The 16795-nt window shown below is 39.6% G+C and overlaps 1 protein-coding gene across 1 annotated transcript; it reads right to left on the bottom strand.

Moving 5' to 3' along the window:
* Nucleotides 1–4395: 4395 nt before the first annotated feature.
* LOC125999567 (YEATS domain-containing protein 4-like) lies at nucleotides 4396–16569 on the bottom strand. The gene is made up of 8 exons (XM_049767648.1): nucleotides 16528–16569; nucleotides 15420–15539; nucleotides 9625–9670; nucleotides 9406–9426; nucleotides 9219–9313; nucleotides 8419–8511; nucleotides 8245–8332; nucleotides 4396–4562 (listed from the first exon to the last, which is right to left on the bottom strand). The coding sequence occupies exons 1-8, from the start codon at nucleotides 16564–16566 to the stop codon at nucleotides 4396–4398; spliced, it is 669 nt and encodes a 222-aa protein (XP_049623605.1). The 5' UTR covers nucleotides 16567–16569.
* Between the last annotated feature and the right edge of the window lie 226 nt (nucleotides 16570–16795).

The raw sequence follows: 16795 nt of genomic DNA, 5'->3' as shown, positions 1-16795 counted from the left end.
TCCTAATTTAGTGCATGCAAGGCAGATGCCCTACCGTTTACGCCACCGTTCAGGCCCATAGCCTCTATCTTTTTAACTTTTGTGTGTCATAGTTCAAAACCAGTGTCTCACACAGGTAAGATGCACACTTCATGCGGATTGTCCCTGTCCCCTTCATAATTACTATATTAGTAATAAAGACAGTAGAAGCCTATCAGCCAGTGCACACACACAGCCAATTTTAAGATATTAAGGGCACTGCTAAGAACAGAGTAACCAAAATAACTTCTATGAGATTTCAAATAATCTATTTCTTAAAAGTTCTATTTCTTCTTTTTTTGGGGCGTTGGGTCACACCTGGCTCATCTCAGGGGTTACTCCTGGCTCTACGCTCAGAAATCACTTCTGGCAGGCTCAGGGGACCATGTGGGATGCTGGGATCCGAACCACCTTCATTCTGCATGCAAAGCAAATGTCTTGCCTCCATGCTATCTCTCCAGCCACATATGGACAACACTTGGCAGTACTCAGGATTTACTCTTGGTTGTGCACTCAGGGATCACGTCTGGGGGGCTCAGGAGACCATGTGGGATGTTGGAGATCAGATCCTGGTAGACCACAACCAAAGTAAATTCCCCATACACTCTACTATCTCTTTAGTCCCACTTGTTACATTTTCTGATGGCAGTAAAATTCGTATCTCAGTGCTTTCATTCATGCCACCTGGTATTCCTATTTGATAGTCTCAAATTACTCTTGTTAAAGAAAGGAGACTTGAGACATACTTAGGTGTGAACAACAGACATTCAAAGATGCTAATGCTTTGAACATGAGAACAATAAGTATAATTTGGGCAGGAAATCTAGAGTTGTAGATTATCAGTCTAAATCACGTTGTAGGTTGATTAAACATCTAGCAGATGTTTAAAACTACTGTAAGGCTAAAGTAGAGTTGGTATTAGTGAATGCATTCTAGGAATGCTTTACAAACAGCTCTGATTTCAGTAAAGGCATGAAGTTGTGCAATCATCAACACTAATTCTAGAACATTTCCTCACCCCTCAAGGAAATCATCCCCCAGCAACAACACATCAACCAAGTTTTTGTGCACTTGCCTGTTCTGAAGATTTCTCCCAAATGGAATTCTGTAATCTGTGGCTTTTTGCGTCTGATTTCTTTCACTCAGTACATTTTCAAGCTTCAATCTTTCAAGTCGAATCTGATTGATATTGTATTCTTCTGGCATAATGATATTTCACTGGATGGCTATATCATTTATTCATTTACTGGTTAATGAGCATTTGAGTTTGTTTCCTTTTTGGTTGTCAAAGCATAATTTTACCACAATCTTTCATGGACATTTTTTGTGTGAACATGTTTTCTTTGGGGGAAATATAACTGGAAGTAGAATTACTGAGTAATAAGGTAAATGCATAGCTTACTAACTGTTAGTTTTCAAATTCATTACACCACATTAGATTCCCAGCAAATTATGATGGGTCTGATTCCTCAGCATCCTTTTCTTTTTTTTTTTTCTCTTCACTTTCAATGCTTCTCTACTAGAGTACTACAGTAGTAGCAGATTAAATTTTCCTCTAATAAGTTTGACCAGGTATTTTGTATAAGCACAGTAAAAGCAGATTTAATGATACAAATCCCATTAGCCTGTAATTTTAGACTGATCAAATTATAACAAAGTGACTTTTCCTGGAGAGAATTTTCTTTTCTTTTCTTTCTTTCTTTCTTTTTTTTTTTTTTTTTTTGGTTTTTGGGTCATACCCATCAGCGCATACTCAGCATCCTTTTCAATTTGTTTAAAATTATCCTAATAAGGGGCCAGTGCAATAGCACAGGTTAGGGCATTTGCTTGTACACGGCCAACCCAGGTTCGATCCTTGGCATCCTGTATGGACCCTAACCCTGCCAGGAGTAATTTCTGAGTGTTGAGCCAGGAGGAACCCCTGAGCGCTCCTGGGTTGGCCCAAAAACAAAACAAAAAAATCATCCTAATGAGAGGCCAGAGAAATAGTACAGTGAATACACTTTCCCTGCATGTGGCATACCCATATTTGATCCCCAGTACACTAGATGTTTCCCTGAGCACAGTAGGGATAATTTTGGAGCACAAATTCAGGAGTAGCCTTGAGAAGCACTGGTGGTTCCATGTGAAAATCTTATTTTAGCTCTCATTTGCATTTTATTTCTGAAGTGGAACAACTTGTGTTTTTTTTGGTCATCTGGATTTTTTAATTTGGAAAATGTCTATTCAATACTTTGATCTTTAAAAATTGGTGAGATATGAATGGGGGGATCCAAGGGTAAAGATTAAAGATAGGAGTCAGGGAGACAGTCCATTGGGTAAGGGCCCTTGCCATGCATGTAGCTAACCCAGGTTCCACCTCAGCATCCCATATGGAATACCACTGGGTGTGGCCCCCCACATAAAAAAGATGAAAGACAACACAGAAATAAGACCTGACAGAAGCAAACCGGTTTCATATTATATCTGAAACCTTGTACTGATCCATCTATAATGTCCAACTTAATTCCATGAACTTTGAGTCCAGGAGCCAAAGCATTTAAGGATTTGAGGGTGTCATCTGGAGGATGATTCTACTCAGTACTCACGACTGGACGTATCTCTCATTCGATTTACTGATATACCTCTTAAGCCCCACTCTGAGCTGTGGGCATTGGGATAAGAGTCAGGGAAAGCTCCCTGAGGCCTGAACAACTAGAATGGCCACTCCCCACTCCCGAGGGCCTCCTGTCAGAAACTTCAGACTGCAGAGGTGTAGTTCCAGCACACTGATAAGTGCCATGATGGAAAAAATAAAGCAACAGAGGAACCAGATCTACTGGGAAGAGAGACAGCAAATAGCTTCAAGGGCCTAGTTATGACTCAATAGAGAAGAATTTCTGCACTAGGAATAGGCAATGTTGCCATTTTGTGTGCTGTGTAATTTATGTTAATGCACATGCTTCCAAGATGCCTTTTTGGAGGGATTCCTGTCCCTAGGTTGCCAAGATGGGTCAACCGCCATCACATTTATAATTAACTGTTATTTCATTTTGGGTTTGGGCCACACTGGGGATGCTCAAGGGTTATTTACTCCTGGCTCTGCACTCAGTAATTACTACTAGGCATGATTGGGGCCCACATGGGATGCTGCTAATTGGACACTGGTTGACAGTGTGCAAAGCAAGTGACTTACCTGCTGTGCTACTGTCCAGGCCATCAAATTAAGTATTACAAGGGCCAGGGAGGCAGCTCCTCCAAGGGTGCTGGGAATAGCCCCATTCATAGTTGAGTATAGCCCCAAAGCAGAGCTACGGGATGGAGAGACAGTGTTATAAAATTTGCAGTACTTGTTTTCAGACCTGGTTCAATACCCAGCATCACATATGGTGCCCTGAGCACTGCTAGGAATGACCCCTGAGCGCAGAGCAAGGAGTCATCCCTTAGTATACCAATATACAGTTGGTATATTCCAAAAACAAACAGCAAAACCAATACATTGGGGAATTGTGTAATCTAAGCAAGAAAGCCTACGGAGGAAAAAGTAAAGATGTTAGCAGTGATATATGAAGCTTCTGTATGTTTCCATTATGTATCTTGTGAATATGAGTAATTAAATATTTTTCAGAAAAAAAGAATAATACTTTTCCAGTTAGGCAAAACAATAATATAATTGCTGCCATCAAAGTGTTTCTATGTGCTAAAATGACTGCTAATAAGAGACAAAGTCATGGACCAGAACAATAGCACAGTGGGTAGGGTGCTTGTCTTGCATGCAGGTGTCCTAGGTTTGATCCCTGGCATCCCATATGGTACCCTGCAAGGTATGGCCCATAAACAACAAAAGAGAAGTGGTCACTATACTATGATGACCATTAACTGTAATTCAAGAACTCTGCAAGTGCTTCCAAAAGGAAGAAAAACAACAAGCACAGGATCAGAAACCACAAATCACCTTTATTGAGGACTTCACATAAAAAGATGTCCGGATTAGACAAGAACTTAATAAAGTAAAGATACACTAATTTTACTACTAATTCTAACTACAAGGGTAGTCTACAAAATCTGTACAAGTCAGACTTTATTGTGAAATTCTGATGCCTATCACAAAATAAGCAATAGGTATAAGGCAATACAAAATTTGAAACTGTGATTAGCATCAGGGAATTAGCTAGCAATGAGTCGAGAAGTACCTTACGGCTTTCATTTATTATACGCACATATTGCTTGAAAGAGTACTAAACATTACAAACTGTTGGACCCTACTGCTGAAAAATCGATGATCAACAACTAAATATGCAGTTTTTCTAAGTAGCATTATACTCCTTAAAGTCCATTTCTCCTTTAAAATTGACTTTATTTTCATTCATCTGACAATGAAGTTCTCTTCACAGTTGTTTATATCTCATTTAGATGATCATCTTCCAGTTGTCTAATTTCATTTTTTAAACACTTAATAGCTTCCATGTTTGCTTTTAATATCTTCGTAAGTCCTGCAATTTCAAGGCTTGTCCTTTTTTGGGCCGCTTCTAATTTTTTTCTGGCTTTCACTTCACGTTCTGCAACTAAGGAAAATACTTTTAAGGAATCATTTCACTTTTCCCACATGTCTAGCTTAAGTCATAGAGTGACAAGTATTCCATTCCTTTAAGATTCTTTTCTATGATGAAATGTGAGTAAATTAAGATACATAACATTAAACCCAGGAAGGTGGGTAAGAAAGCCTGAATGCCCAAGAGAGGATTAAAAAAATAGTTTCTAGAACTAAGAAGGAAATTCCTAGGGCCAGAGAAATAGCACAGCGGGGAGGGCATTTACTTGCACACTGATGACCCAGGTTTGATCCCTAGCATCCCAGATAGTCCCCTGAACATGCCAGGAATGATCATGAGCGCAGAGCCACGAATAACCCTGGTTCTCACAAGGTGTGGCCCAAAGACCAAATTAAGAAATTCTGGTCACTAACTCATTAGTTTAAGATTCAACAAACATTTCATTTGTCTTCATATACTCAGTAACGTAGAAACAGTGAGGTACACAATTCAACTATCTATGCTAGTGCTTCTCAACTAGTGGGGCAGGACTCCAGGGGTGGCGCGAGGCTCAGTAAAGTGGGGCCCGTTTGACCTCAGCAAACACTGTCATAACAAGCTAAGCCCAGTGTTTATGTCTCTGGAGCTGAGAGTTGCTGTGTCCTGCTTAAAAACCCCTCTTTGAAAAGCTGTGCATTATAGAATCCAGAATCTTTAAATATACCAACAGCAGCTAAAGTGTTAAAAAGTTTCACCGGGACCAGGGAGAATGATTCGGGTTGGACAGACTGGTATGCCTGCAGCCCAGAGTCTGTCTTATGCCAATAAACTTCTGGGATGAGGCCTTCTTGTAATCAGGCCAAGGACTTTTTCCCCCCATTTTCCCCATATTTTTCTGGGACTATGCAAACAACGGCGATTGCCACTGTCACAACTTTACTAGTGTATTTTTTTCAACACTTATTCTTTAAGGAAAAAAGAACAGTTTACTGAACTTAAAAACAAATAGCTGTAGTAGAATGCCTGTGTCGAATACAGGCAGGGGATGGGAAAGTGGGAGGGGGCATTCGAGGGGGGAATGTTACACTGGTGAATGGGGGATGTTCTGTTTGTGACTGTAACCCAACTATAATCATGTTTGTAATCATGGTGTTTAAATTAAAAAAAAAGAAAAGCTATGCATTGCCAAATGTGCTCATTGTAGCCATTAATCCAGACATCACCTCTGATTAAATAATCAGCTCAAATTATTTTATATATTTTTGTTTTGCAGGTTAAAGTTTCTTTAATAAAGAAACTATTTACAGTCACGAGGGGGTCACAAAAATGTTTTCTTCTTTCTGGGGGCGGGCATGACAGAAAATAATTGAGAAGCACTGATTTATGATAATCTTAAATCTTTTCTTTTTTCCTTCTTATTTATATCTTTATTTAAACACCTTGATTACAAAGATGATTGTAGTTGGGTAACAGTCATGTAAAGAACACCCCCCCTTCACCAGTGCAATACTCCCATCACCAATGTCCCAAATCTACCACCTCCCCACCTCACCTCAGCCAGTACTCTAGATAGGCTTTCTACTTCCCTCATTCAATCACATAGTTATTATTAGTTCTCAAAGTAGTTATTTCTCTAATTGCACTCATCACTCATTGTGGTGAGCTTCATGTTGTGAGCTGGGCCTTTCAGCCCTCATCACTTTTGTCTCTGAGAGTTATTGCAAAAATGTGTGTTATTTTTCTTAAAACCCACAGATGAGTGAGACTATTTTGCATTTCTCTCTCTCCCTCTTGGCTGCTCAAGGGCTATTTCTTGCTTTGTGCTCAGGAGTGAACATTGTCTGTGCTTAAAAGACTACATGTTGCCAGGATTTGAACCACGGCTGGTGACATCCAAGATAAGTCCCTTTATCCCTGTACGAACTCTTTAGAACCCAGAGAGGACTTATTGTCTGATTTGGACACTACTCTATCCTCAGAAACATACTATGCCTGGTACATAACCAGTGAATGAGAGATCACAGAACTACTAAAGAGAAACTGAATGGTCAGTGACAAATAGGTTCCACCTGGAATGCTAAATAGAGATGGTTGGCAGTAGCTGCATGGGGGATAAGTAGGAAAATCTGACAAATCAGAGGAAGCTTTACCAGGATTAACAGTCTGTCATTTTGGGATCCACCATTACTGTATGAATTTGATACTATAGAAAATAATATCCACTAAAAAAGGACAAACCTGACCAAGTCCAAAAAGCTGTATGATCATTAAATAGTAATTAAAAATTATCAGACTTAATCACCAAATCCAAAGCCACCAACAACAGAATCGATACCCAACCTACAGCAAGCTACATGCAGAGGGGATCACTTACACTAGCAGCCCAGGGGGTAAGGGAGGGGTATCGGATGAATACTGGGAATGAGGGGTGGAGGTCAACTTTGGTGGTGGGAATTCCCCTGATTCAGTGTTAATATGTACCTAAAATATTACTATGAAAGATATGTAATCCACTTTGATCAAAACTAAAATTTAAAAAAAGATAAAAAAAGACAAACTTGCTCATTATCTACAAACATTCTTATAACGTCTAAAATTCATTACAAAACTCTTGTTAACAAAGAGCAGAAAACAAAATGACTGAAAAAGGTTAATAACTAAGATGAACAAAAAGCTATGTTTAAATATAATAGAGAAATAAAAGACAAAAGTATGTTAGAGAATTTGAGAGGCTGGTTATCTTTTACCTTTCTGAAATGAGGTCTAATTTAAAAACAATTTCAAATGTCCTTTTGTTCAAATTCTAAAATACATGTATTGATTTTTTAGCTAAAAAATTTACTTCATTTCCCGACACAACACACACACACACACACACACACACACACACACACACACACACACACAAAAACCCCTGGGATATGGCAATGAGTATGTATGGTTGTTCCAGTGACAATATGCTTCAAGAGTGGAGAAACCCTGAATCTCTTAGGCCACAGGAATTTCCTTCCTTCCCCAATAATTACTGTGCCTATGAAAAAAAAAGTGGGGGAACACCAAACCCTGCCACTCCAGCATTCCTTTTTCTTGTTTTGTTTTGTTTTGTTTTGTTTGTTTTTGATATCATTTTCCTTCTCTTTTTTCTTCCACTTTTTTCTTTCTTTTTCATTCTTGTGAATATTATTTGGTGATGATCTTTTAGTAGTTGATACCAATTTTTTCTTCTCTTTTCCTTAACCTTTTTTTATCTCCAATAGAATAGCATAACTTGAATCATTCAGCCTCATAAATTGAGAGGGGGGAATGATGATACCAGGATCAGTCATATGAACATGTTGTGTAAATAAAAAATAACCAGACTGGAACTCCAAACCCAAAGTCAATGACAACAGAATAGATACCCAATCTACAAAAAGATGTAAAGTGGAGACCAGTTACAGTAGTATTCTGGGAGTGGGGTAAAGGAGGGAGATATGGGAGACATGCTGGGAACAGGAGTGGAGGGAGGACAACATTATTGGTGGTGGGAATGCCCTTCATTCATTGTCACTATGTACTGTAAATAATTCTGTGTAATGCACTTCAGTTACAATAAAAATAAAAAAATTACTTCAATATATTATTGAAAATATTAGTCATCACTAAACATACTTTTCTTACTCTACTATATCATAAAACTTTTTTTCAGTAGAAAGTAAGAATTTATAGCACTTACAGTTTGTTTCATGCTTATAGGCGCCTAATGTTAGCACATGAGATGTTGTCAATAACTCTTGCATCATTGCTGTAGGATCTTGAAATATCTAAGAGGACGGAATTAAAAAAACGTCCAATAACTTCAGAGTTCTATAACTGAAAAGACAATCAAATTCTGATGGTATCTACTTACCATTTCATCATAGAACTCTGAAACCACCTTCTGTTCCCCTAGCATTGCAGAGCTATCTGATGGAAACAGCTTCACTAAATGATACAGGTTTACCTGTGAAGAAAAAAATAGAAGAGACATTGGTGCATTGGCAAACGCAATTGTGACCAATTTCCCAATCTCTGTACTTTAGGTTCTTCAAGGCACAGCATCCCACAGGCAAACACAACAGGAGTATCACAGTAAGGTTTGCCACCAAAAGCAAAACAACTGAATATCGCCATATCACAAAGTTTGTAGACTTAATTTATTAATAGAAAACAAATGGAAATGGTAACTTTTAAAGTTTTTTTTTGCTGTAATAAGATCTCTTTGTCTTTTTTCACAGAAAAGCTCAAATTATATGCTTTTGTATTGATTTTATAAAAGGACAATCACTTAATAATGGACAAATTTATTGATTTTATAAAAGGACAATCACTTAATAATGGACGAATTTATTATTCAAGTCAAGAAACAGCACGGCATAACTTTACATAAAGTATATCTGAATAAAATGTCAACATGTGGGGGCGCAGCGGTGGAACAAGTTGTAGGGTGTTTGCCTTGCAATCAATAACCTAGGATGGACCCTGTTCAATCCCCCTGAGTGCCATATGGCCTCCAAGCTAGGAGCTATTTCCGAGTGCATAGCCACGAGTAACCCTGGAGTGTCACCAGGTGTGGCCAAAAATCAATAAAAAGAGTCAACTTGTACCAGGGTATTAATTACAGTTACATTTTCACAAAACTATAGATTTTCAAAGATTATCATTACTCACACGTCTTTCATTAGGATCCAGGAAAAATATTTTGATGGTTATTTCCAATTCGCCATATCCTGTTTCAGTAATTTCATAAGGTGGTTTAGTAACAACTGAAGAGAGAAGAAAAATAAAATAATTGTAAATACCTAGTTCTCTAGTTCATTTAATTTTTTTGTTATAAGTAAAAAACAACGTACTATACCTCTTAAGAAATTGATGTGGGCTGGGCGGTGGCGCTAAAGGTAAGGTGCCTGCCTTGCCTGCGCTAGCCTTGGACGGACTGCGGTTCGATCCCCCGGTGTCCCATATGGTCCCCCAAGCCAGGAGCAACTTCTGAGCACATAGCCAGGAGTAACCCCTGAGCGTTACTGGGTGTGGCCCAAAAAACCAAAAAAAAAAAAAAAAAAGAAATTGATGTAACTTTCATGCAATTTAAATTGGACTTTCTTCACATAAGCTGACATATCCTAAAACAGAGAGAAATGAATTACGCATAAAAACTTGGAGAAAAATACATTGAGTATATGTACTTTAATTTTACATAATATACCTCCCTTTAAGTATGTGGCATCTAGTTCTTTAAAAGAAATAACCAGGAGCTAGAGTACACAACGAAGGATTGCCTTGGCTTGTAAATGGTCAACCCGTATTTGATCCCTTTAAAGACCAATTCCTATGCTCAGAGCTAGAAGTAACACCTGAATATTACTAACTGTGTCTATGAGGCCCTTCTTAAGACCAGGAAAAAAATAAAGCATTGGAAGCCTGAAAATTATTTCACAATTCATAATAAAGTAGGACATACATACATATAATTCACTCATTTTCCATTATATTTGATTCTACACATAATGTTCTATTCAATTATGCTTTACCATACATAGTCTACCCCCAATCATTTTTAAACCAAAGAACTCTATAATTGATTTTAAAGAACAAATTGCAGATATAATTAAGTTCAATTAAACTAAGTGATCTAAAAATTTGGGTATAACTTTCAGAGGCTACACTGTGACGCGTGAGCGGTTCATGGGTCCCTGCTGGCGCAGGGGCATCTGGAGGAATGATTTTTCTCTCTGGCCTTGGCATGGCTGCTCTGAGCACACCAGAGGCCCCGGGTCTCTGACAGGGATACATGCAAACTGACTTTCTTTTGCTCTTTCCGAAAAATACAGAAGGGTTAAGATGAGGCTGCACCATCAAAACTCCAGTTCTCAGGGCCACCCACTGTGTTCAGAACTGGCTTCTGAATCAGTGTTCTTGGGTCACCCCTGGTAGCTCTCAGACCCTCTGGCTGTTCTGGAGCCCATAAAATAAAGACTGGACACGGTGATGTTCCCTGAGATGGCCGTGAGTTTCCCCTCAGATGAATGGCCATGCCTGGACACCTCTCAAATTACACTCTCTATGGATGTGATGCTGGAGACCTAGCAGCACCTGTGGGACATAGGACAATGCAGGATGAAGCTTTCACTGATTAAGTGGGGGGAGGCAGAGAGGCAGAGGGGCGTGCTTGGAGAATGCAAAGCACCAGAGCAGAATCCCACCATTCAGCAATTTACTTTTGGAATGGGGTCTCCAAACAGGAGTGAGGTGGAAAGCTGCAAAACCCGCTGTGTTGTGCATGATACTGTGCTGTGGGCCACATCCTTGAGAGAACAGCCATGCCTGTATAGTGATGGAAATGAGGACTCTGGGGTCAGCAGTTCCATTGGGGGCCAGAATGAGGAGAGCGTGCTTGCTTTGGAGACCCAGTCTATTTGTCACAACACTCCTGAGTCTGCTCCATGCAGTCCCTGGATTCAGTACTCCATAGTTCGGTCACTTTCTGCTTAGCAACCAATAGTGTTTACTCTGAGCTCCTCAAGTCGAGAGGCTCACAAGAATATTTCCATGGAGTGGGACTCCCACAGGCAATCAATGAGACAATGACTTCCATGTGCTTGGCACAGTGATGTGCCCTCAGATACCCCTATTACACAGGATTCCTCTGGCAGTCAGTGAAGTGGACACACTCTGAGTCAAAGGTCACTTTGACTCAGATCACCAATGGTCTTGAAACTAAGGAAGTTGGGAAAGGCAACAAATGCCATATATGTCTTGAATATGGCAAGGTCTTCACTTCTTCTTCTTCCCCTATTGGACGCAAGAAAATTCATAAGGGAAAAGTCTTATACGTGTCAGGCGTGTGGGAAGGCCTTCACTCAATCCTCCAGGCTTATTAGGCATGAGAATACTCATACAGAAGAGAAGCCTTATTCATGTCAGCAGTGTGCAAAGGCCTTCACTCGATCCTCATTCCTTATTAGGGACATGACTATTCATACAGGAGAGAAGCCTACATATTAGGAGTGTAGGAAGGCATTCACTCAGTAATCATTGCTTTCTGTCCACATGAAAATTCACACAGGAAAACTAAGTAAATTGATGCCTTTTGAAGTGGTCCATGTAGGGCCATGCATAGACATCTCCATTTAAGGGAACTCAGGCCCACCACATTTATCCCTGGAATTCCTGGTGTGGAGAACTGAGAACCCATACGGTTCCTCAAAAGGCCTGCTTTGGATGTTTCTGCCCCTGCATGGAGGTGTGATGAATTCCCGAAAAGATATATGTAAGAGGTGTATTATGGAACACATTAAAATACCTTCATATTATTCGGTGTTTAAATCCACTGTCCATTCTACTGATATTTACAGACAAAATATAGCCTTGAATAAAACCCCTTTCCTGGATACTATTTAGCACTAAAATCAATGACAATGTTTTTCTCATTTTCAAAATGTCCTTGCATCCTCAGTTTCTGATATGCAAAGGTTTAGCCAGAATGCAGATTCTGGGCGATTACCTCTTCCCAGAAAAACGGAAACTACACCTTAGTGGATTTAGCTTTTTCTTGCATTTGACCTCTAAAATAATAGGGCCCATCCCAGTGAAGATTGAGTTCCTGGGATTTTTTCTACTTCTTTCTAATCCTTTAGTTTGCATCTGAAGTTAATTTGCTCAGAGCTGCCTTGAGTTGTGACCTCCTTGTCACTCAGAATTCTTACTGCTCACACCCAGAGCTTAATGTATGTTTTACTGCTAAACTCTGCTTTGCAATTGTAAACATTCTTATAAATACCCGTGACTGCCTTTTACCCCATACAAAACCCCCTGCTTAAAGATTAAATATATCACATGCTCTCCAGAAGTTGGGTTCCCACACACTTCATTTCTGTGGTCTCATTTTCTTTAATATTATTCCCGATGCCGGTCCATGTTTCATCCTTAAACAGGAGCCCCTGAAGTGGGCTCATTGAAGCCCACTGAAGCTGTGAGACAGAAGCCACTTGCAGCAGGTCCCCAGTTGTTTCCCTTTTGTTAGTGTATCTCAATCATTTGGTATTTTTTGCTCCCCAAGGGGAGGAGTTTGAATTTTGGAACTGAATTTGAATAAATTGAATGCAGGAGATCTGAGCTAGAGCTATCATCTTGGCTTGTGGTTCCGTTTGTTGGAGCGACCGCTTTGTGGGTGAACAGCTTGCCGTGTAAATTTTCTTGCCTGCTATTTCCTCAAAAATAAAATGAAATAAAATGCTGAGTATAGAGTTTCTTTCCTTTATATAAAAGTATATACTCAAGTATATGCCAAGATTTTCCAGCACAAAATCTGTGCCGAAAAACCCGAACCTGGCTTATACTCTGGTTATATAGGTTATTGGATTCGGTGCGTGCACACTGAATCCAATGCACACATTCTCCAGTCATCTTCTTCCATATGCTAGGGGGCTGTGTGGTGCTTAAGTTCAGTCCACAAGTCATGGCTGAGCTGAAGAGGTAAGCAGCTGAACTGAACTGGATGCCACTGAAATACTGAACCCACAATATTCAATGGCACATTGAATTAAATGAAAAACCCATTAAAGCAGTAAAGTCATGTAAATGAATGTTTATAAATCCTGAATCCTTATAAGCAAAGGTTTTGGAGTAAAATCATTCAGGATTTTTAACCATTTATTTACAATGCTTTACTTTCTTAAATGATTTATTCAGTTTATTGAAGTTGCCACTGAATTCTATGGGTTAATATAGTATGTTAATGGTAAACAGGTTATCAAACAATCATGTATTGTATATGTAATCATGTAGTTATTTCTTTGTTTGTTTATTTACTGATTCCTCAATGATTGGAATTGTTTTGGGTATATATTTTCATTTTTGAAATTTAGCAGTGGCTGCTGCATTTTCAACCTCGGCTTATACTCAAGTCACTAAGTTTTCCCAGTTTTCAGGGTAAAATTAGGAGGCTCATTTTATACTGGGGATAGCTTAGACTCGAGTATATACAGTAAATACAGGAGAATACTCATTAGTTATATGACATAAAAAGTCTTCTCTCGGGAGTCAGGAAAAAGAAAGCATGCACAACAGTTAAGTCACATACAACAGTGGTGTACACTAAACTATATTATTTGCTGCTAGGAATGCTTCTATTCTCATTAAATCCATACACATTTTAATTGGGATCATGCCATATCTTAATAATAATGTCTTAATTGTTTCCATCTCAGCATTTATTGTGAAATATTTATGAAGCAAAATGTCACTAACATCTGTAAAGACTCCTTTTGGAATACTTTCACTTTTCCCCTACACTAAAAGTCACTACCAACATAGGGGTTTCATAGATTCTGTTGGCAAATATTAGACTCTGCCTGTGTAGTGGAGAGCAGAAAAGATGACTGCTTTAGTGTAAACTATATTATGCATACATTACATAAAATGCCATGGAAGGAGCCTGTGCAATCTTTGCAGATTGAACAATTAGAATAAGAGAAACTGATCCTTAAACTAAGACCAAAGGAAACCTTAGGAATGAATGAGGCTTAAGAGTGTTCCTCTGGAAAAGGGAGACTAACTTAGTATTAGTCAAATGTTGATCATTTGAAATGAGACAAAATACAGTTGCAGATATGGGAAGGGAAACGGTTTTGGAAAGAAAATAAAAAATGGTAGTTTCAACTTGTATCATGAGAAAATGCATAATTATTGATGATGTCTTAAAAAAAGGAATTAGACAAAATGGACAGGGATTGGGGCCGGGCGGTGGCGCTGGAGGTAAGGTGCCTGCCTTGCCTGCGCTAGCCTAGGACGGACCGCGGTTCGATCCCCCGGCGTCCCATATGGTCCCCCAAGAAGCCAGGAGCAACTTCTGAGCGCATAGCCAGGAGTAACCCCTGAGCGTCACAGGGTGTGGCCCAAAAAAAAAAACAAAAAAAAGAAAAGAAAAACAAAAAAGGACAGGGATTAAGGCATGCAGACTTAACACTTGATGCAGCTATTCCTGATTCAATTCATGGGACCACATCCATGATCCTCCTGGAACCACATAGTACCCCAAGCTACTGGGAACGATCCACAAGCACAGAGCCAGGGTAGCCACGAGCACCACCAGGAATGAGCTCCAGAAATAAAGTTTTACATGGAAAACAAACTCAAGTGAATTATTCTGTCCTACAATTTACCGAGAATGTAATTTATCTAGCCTTAAATAACTTTTAGTAAACCTAGAATTGTGTATCCATGACCAAACACTCTCAATTTTATTACACACCAAGAAACCTCATTAGCAGGGTTTCTCTAAAACCTTTCTACTCGCTGATAAGTACTCTTTTGGTATAATCACTTAACTTTGTATCTTTTTTTTTACTTACCATGTTTCTAATTTTCTTTCATTGAGCTTTAGCATGTATTTTTGTATCCTTTTATTGTCTAGTAATATTGCACTATATAGATACTCATATGTAAGTTTTGGTGTGGATTTTGGAAAGTTCTAAGTACAGAATAGGTTAAACATTTTGGGGAGGCGGGGCACACCAGGAAGTGCTCAGGGGTTACTCCTGGCTCTGCATTTAGATATCGCTCCTGGCTGACTCAGGGGTTATGATGGATACCGGGATTCAAACCACCTTTCATGTCAGATCGTCTGCATGCAATACAAACAGCTACCACTGTACTATCTCTCCGACCCACTCTTTCAGGAAGTACCTTTTCAATATATATATATATATAATTTAGGCTGAATTCAGGTTCTGGAATTGAGCATCAAATGAAAAAAAAAGCAAAATTATTATAAAAGTATTTATAAGTTCAGAAATACTATTGCAAAATACAATTTAACTTTATGTAATCCAACTGTAGATGAAGATGATCATAGAAGAAACAAGTGCCTACCTCATTTATATACGGTTTCACATACACCGTCCACTGGTGGGTATGCCCGTCCTCTTTTCTTTCCTTTCCAAAATAGCGAGCAACATTACCATAAACTATTGGTTTAACGATAGTAATTCCCTAAAAGAAAAAGAATAACTAAATAAAATAAAAAGCACAAATGTGGTTGGGGAGACAGAACAGAAAGTAGAGCATTTACTTTGCACATGGCTAACAATAGGTTTAAATTTCAGTACCCCATATGGTCCTCTGAGCCTACCAGAGTGATTTCTGCAAGCAAAGCCAAGAGTGTGCCTTGCGTTATCACCTGTGATGAGGGATTTAAATTGTTTTGCTTTTGTTGTATTGGGGGGGCACATCTGGCAGTGCTCATTGATACTCTTGGCTTGCTCTGCACTCAGGAAACACCCCTGGCAGAATCAGGGGACTGACTATATGTGATGCTGGGAATTGAACCCAGGTCATCCTGTACAAGCCAAACGTCCTACCTGCTGTGCTATTGCTCCAGACACAATTGATTTTTATGGTACTGATTTCTCAAGCAACATACAAATAGTAGGGCAATTGGCTAGAAAATTTGGGGTAGACAAAGGTAAGCATTTTTTTGTTTTCTTCCATGTGTTTGGTTTTATTATTTTGTTTGGGGCATCATCAAGAAATGCCTGGCTCTGGTTTACCTAGTAGAGTTCAGGGAACAATATGCAGTTCCAGAAATTAAAATGGGGTTCGATGCATGCAAGAGATGCACGCACCCCTTTACCATCTCTCCATTCCTTGCAACTATTTTCTTTCTTTAGTACAGAATACTTGCAACTAATCAGTAAAACCACAATTTCAAAAATAGTAACACCAAGAAAGGAGCTTTTAAAAATGGATTAAAGACCACATTATCACCAGGAATCTCCCTGAGCACAGAGCAGGTATGTCTTGAGAATAACTCTGTGTGGTCCCCGGACCGAAAATTAATGTAAATAAAAATGAACACTACACTGAGCTCATGGGTGTGAACTCATCAGTGTGAAATCAGAGGGAGGCTCCTGACAACAATAGAGGATCTGGGGGTCGAGCCCAGTCCCGCTGGACTCTAGCTGCCTGCCCGGGCACTGACCTGCATTCTCCCGCCGGAGTCAGGCCCGAACTCGGCCATTTTCTGGAACGTATTGCCCGAGGAAGAAGCCATGGCGCCTCCACAGAAAGACATGCGGGCCCCTCACACGCCCGAGTCGTCCACGCAGCCCCAAGCAGGGTTCCTTAGGCCACACGCGAGGACCATGGACTGGTGGAGTGGGAGGTGCGGTCCCGGGAGTCTAATCAGGAGGAGTCCAGTGAGGCGGCAGGATTAGCGAGTTGCGCGGGGAAAAGGCACCAAGCACAGT

Source organism: Suncus etruscus, chromosome X (assembly GCF_024139225.1).
Source record: "Suncus etruscus isolate mSunEtr1 chromosome X, mSunEtr1.pri.cur, whole genome shotgun sequence".
NCBI classification, from domain to species: Eukaryota; Metazoa; Chordata; class Mammalia; order Eulipotyphla; family Soricidae; genus Suncus; species Suncus etruscus.
Note: the sequence above shows the minus strand (reverse complement) of the source record. Positions and strands in the feature narration are given on the sequence as shown.

Bases quoted from the DNA above. Each gene is read 5' to 3' on its own strand.
- LOC125999567 (XM_049767648.1), bottom strand. From the start codon at position 16,566: ATGGCCGAGTTCGGGCCTGACTCCGGCGGGAGAATGCAG. The intron at 15,540-16,527 runs GTCAGTGCCCGG...TTTTTCTTTTAG, and splicing joins ACTCCGGCGGGAGAATGCAG to GGAATTACTATCGTTAAACC. The intron at 9,314-9,405 runs GTATAGTACGTT...TTCTCTCTTCAG, and splicing joins CCACATCAATTTCTTAAGAG to TTGTTACTAAACCACCTTAT.